The 2,210-nt window shown below is 48.8% G+C and overlaps 1 protein-coding gene across 3 annotated transcripts in view; it reads left to right on the top strand.

Annotated features, from left to right (window-relative positions):
• Positions 1-2,210, top strand: part of VSTM2A (V-set and transmembrane domain containing 2A) — a 33,022-nt gene that overhangs the window by 969 nt on the left and 29,843 nt on the right. For all 3 annotated transcript variants that reach the window (XM_013006060.2, XM_004708037.3, XM_045286391.1), the window contains exon 2: positions 1,335-1,501. In XM_013006060.2, the coding sequence (XP_012861514.1) occupies positions 1,335-1,501 (167 nt within the window). The remainder of the gene's footprint in view (positions 1-1,334; positions 1,502-2,210) is intronic.

Here is a 2,210-nt window from a genome sequence, read left to right as displayed (position 1 = left end):
TTTTCTTGGACCCCGTGACTTTGTATGCATGTATCTTTATCAAAGGACAGACTCCTCCGAGGACCCAAAAAAGGGCACGACTTGCATACAAACAGCAGCAGCCCTGCTGAATCCAGTTGTTAGGACTTCCAGGCTGCAGTGATCATTTCAGTACCACGAACAGATCACATCGCTGCTGCCAGAAAGCTGCATCACTTAGGCAAGCAGAAATCCCAGACTCCTAGCCCCAACAGGAAAGTCTTTTTCAGATGTTGAGATGTCTTCTCTATATCCTCTCCCATCCTCTTTAAAGTAAAAAAGACAGGGCTGTTGTAACAGAGCTTATTTGGGGATTTCATACAATTTTGCAAAGAGATGCTGATGGAGTCTGTCTTTAAAAAGCGTGTGTGTGTTAGTGTATCCAATCTCAGTCAGTCCTGCAGCCCCCTCTATTAGGTTTTCTAAGGGTGCCTTGTACATGTGCACTCCCCTCAGCCACAAGCCATTCCAAGATCACTTTTAGGAATTTGTCAGCTTTCTGTACAGTGTCCCCGAGACAAGGTAAAAGCAACCATCCCAAGCATTCCCTGTGAAAGAAGGGTGTTTGGAAGGGAGGAGATTTTTGTATAAGTTTCACCATGCCTCCATAAAATCTTGCAAACTAGAAGTGGCAAGGCTGGTAATGAAAAACTGGGACCCAAGTGGGGGGAGGGTGGGAGGTACGGTACTGACTTCAAAATAACCTGTACTTTGTCTTAAACCAGGATTTGTGAGACTCTTGCCATTTAAGATCTATAGCTTCATGAGCACACACAAGAAGGCTAATTTAGAGGGACATATACACAGTTTAGAAAGTGGGTGAGGGGTTTCCCACTGCTGTAGGCTCCAGGCACACTGATTCATTCATGTCTATGTGTAGCTGGAATGTGCATTTTGACAGATAACCATGGCCCCTCTCTATTACACGAAGCACCTAATCAGCCAGAGCCTGCTTAGAAATGTAGGCGCTACTGGCTTGATTAGATATCAACTCCACAGTTCGTCGGCATGGTGTGGCACTGAATCCTTCGGTAAGTTTGGGAGAATACTGCAATCTGACACACGACGTTTGGAAACCACAGTGAGCAGCTTAGCTAACAGAGGGGGAGTTACTGGCAAGCTCATTAACCTTCCCATTATCCCGATTTGATCAGCAACAAAATGATGTAGGCACTATACCAAAAATAAGACAGACAAAGGGGGACTGGGAAGCTAGGCGACGTAAAAAAAGAAAGAAAATGCAGGGAGCTCTCAAAGAAGGAAACGCTGAGAAGAATGGTGTAGATATTCCAAACGGACGCTTTACTCTTTTGCAGCCAAATTCACCGAGTTTCCACGGAATGTGACAGCGATCGAGGGGCAGAATGTGGAGATGTCCTGTGCTTTCCAGAGCGGCTCCGCCTCTGTGTACCTGGAGATCCAGTGGTGGTTCCTGCGGGGCCCTGAGGACCTGGAACCTGGAGCAGAAGCAGCTGGCCCGCAGGTAGCGGAGGCAAATCTTCCACAATACCCCCAGCATTTGCATCTGCCCCATTCAATCCTCTAAGGTCTCTGGCTGTTCAGCCAGGATCTGGACCCAAGTTGGTTTCCAGGTGCCTCCTACGCTCCCCTCCCCACCGCCCCTTTGACCAGTCCATCTGCCATGGGGCCAGTGACTTCAAAGGATGGCAGGGAGTCAGAAACAGAATGTGTCCCCATGACTCTAGGTGGCAAGGAAGAAATCTAAACCTGGGCAGACCCCTCTCTTGGTAAGGATCATTATAAAGATGCTCTGGAGCACATGACCGGGTTGATACATCCTAAGATATGACCAGTTTTCTGGCCGATGAGTTGAGGGAGAAGGATAAAGAGTGTCAGGGTCTTCACACCCCCCAGTTGCCTCAGATCTAATGTATTCTGTGAGCAGCAGACAATTGGAAGAAACAGGGGGAGAGAATGGAGAGGGGAGAGAGAAATCTGACTGGAGCAGGGAAGGGAGCAGAAGGGAGGAAGAGAAACCAGCAGCTGAAAGAGGGGGGAGGGGGAGGAGTGAGAAAGGGAGAGGGCAAGAATGAGAAAGGAAAGAGAGAAAGAGAGAGGGAGGATGGTTAGGGCAACTGGAGGGAAGACAGCAGAAAAGACGGTGGAGAGAAGGGGAGGCGAGTGGAAGAGCACCAGAAACAGGAGGGTGCTGGGCCCCAAGAGAAGGAAAG

The sequence above is a fragment of the Echinops telfairi genome, unplaced genomic scaffold (genome assembly GCF_000313985.2).
Source record: "Echinops telfairi isolate 266 unplaced genomic scaffold, ASM31398v2 ScPeMD7_7;HRSCAF=31, whole genome shotgun sequence".
In the NCBI taxonomy this organism is placed as follows: domain Eukaryota; kingdom Metazoa; phylum Chordata; class Mammalia; order Afrosoricida; family Tenrecidae; genus Echinops; species Echinops telfairi.
This window is presented reverse-complemented; position numbering and strand designations above follow the sequence as displayed.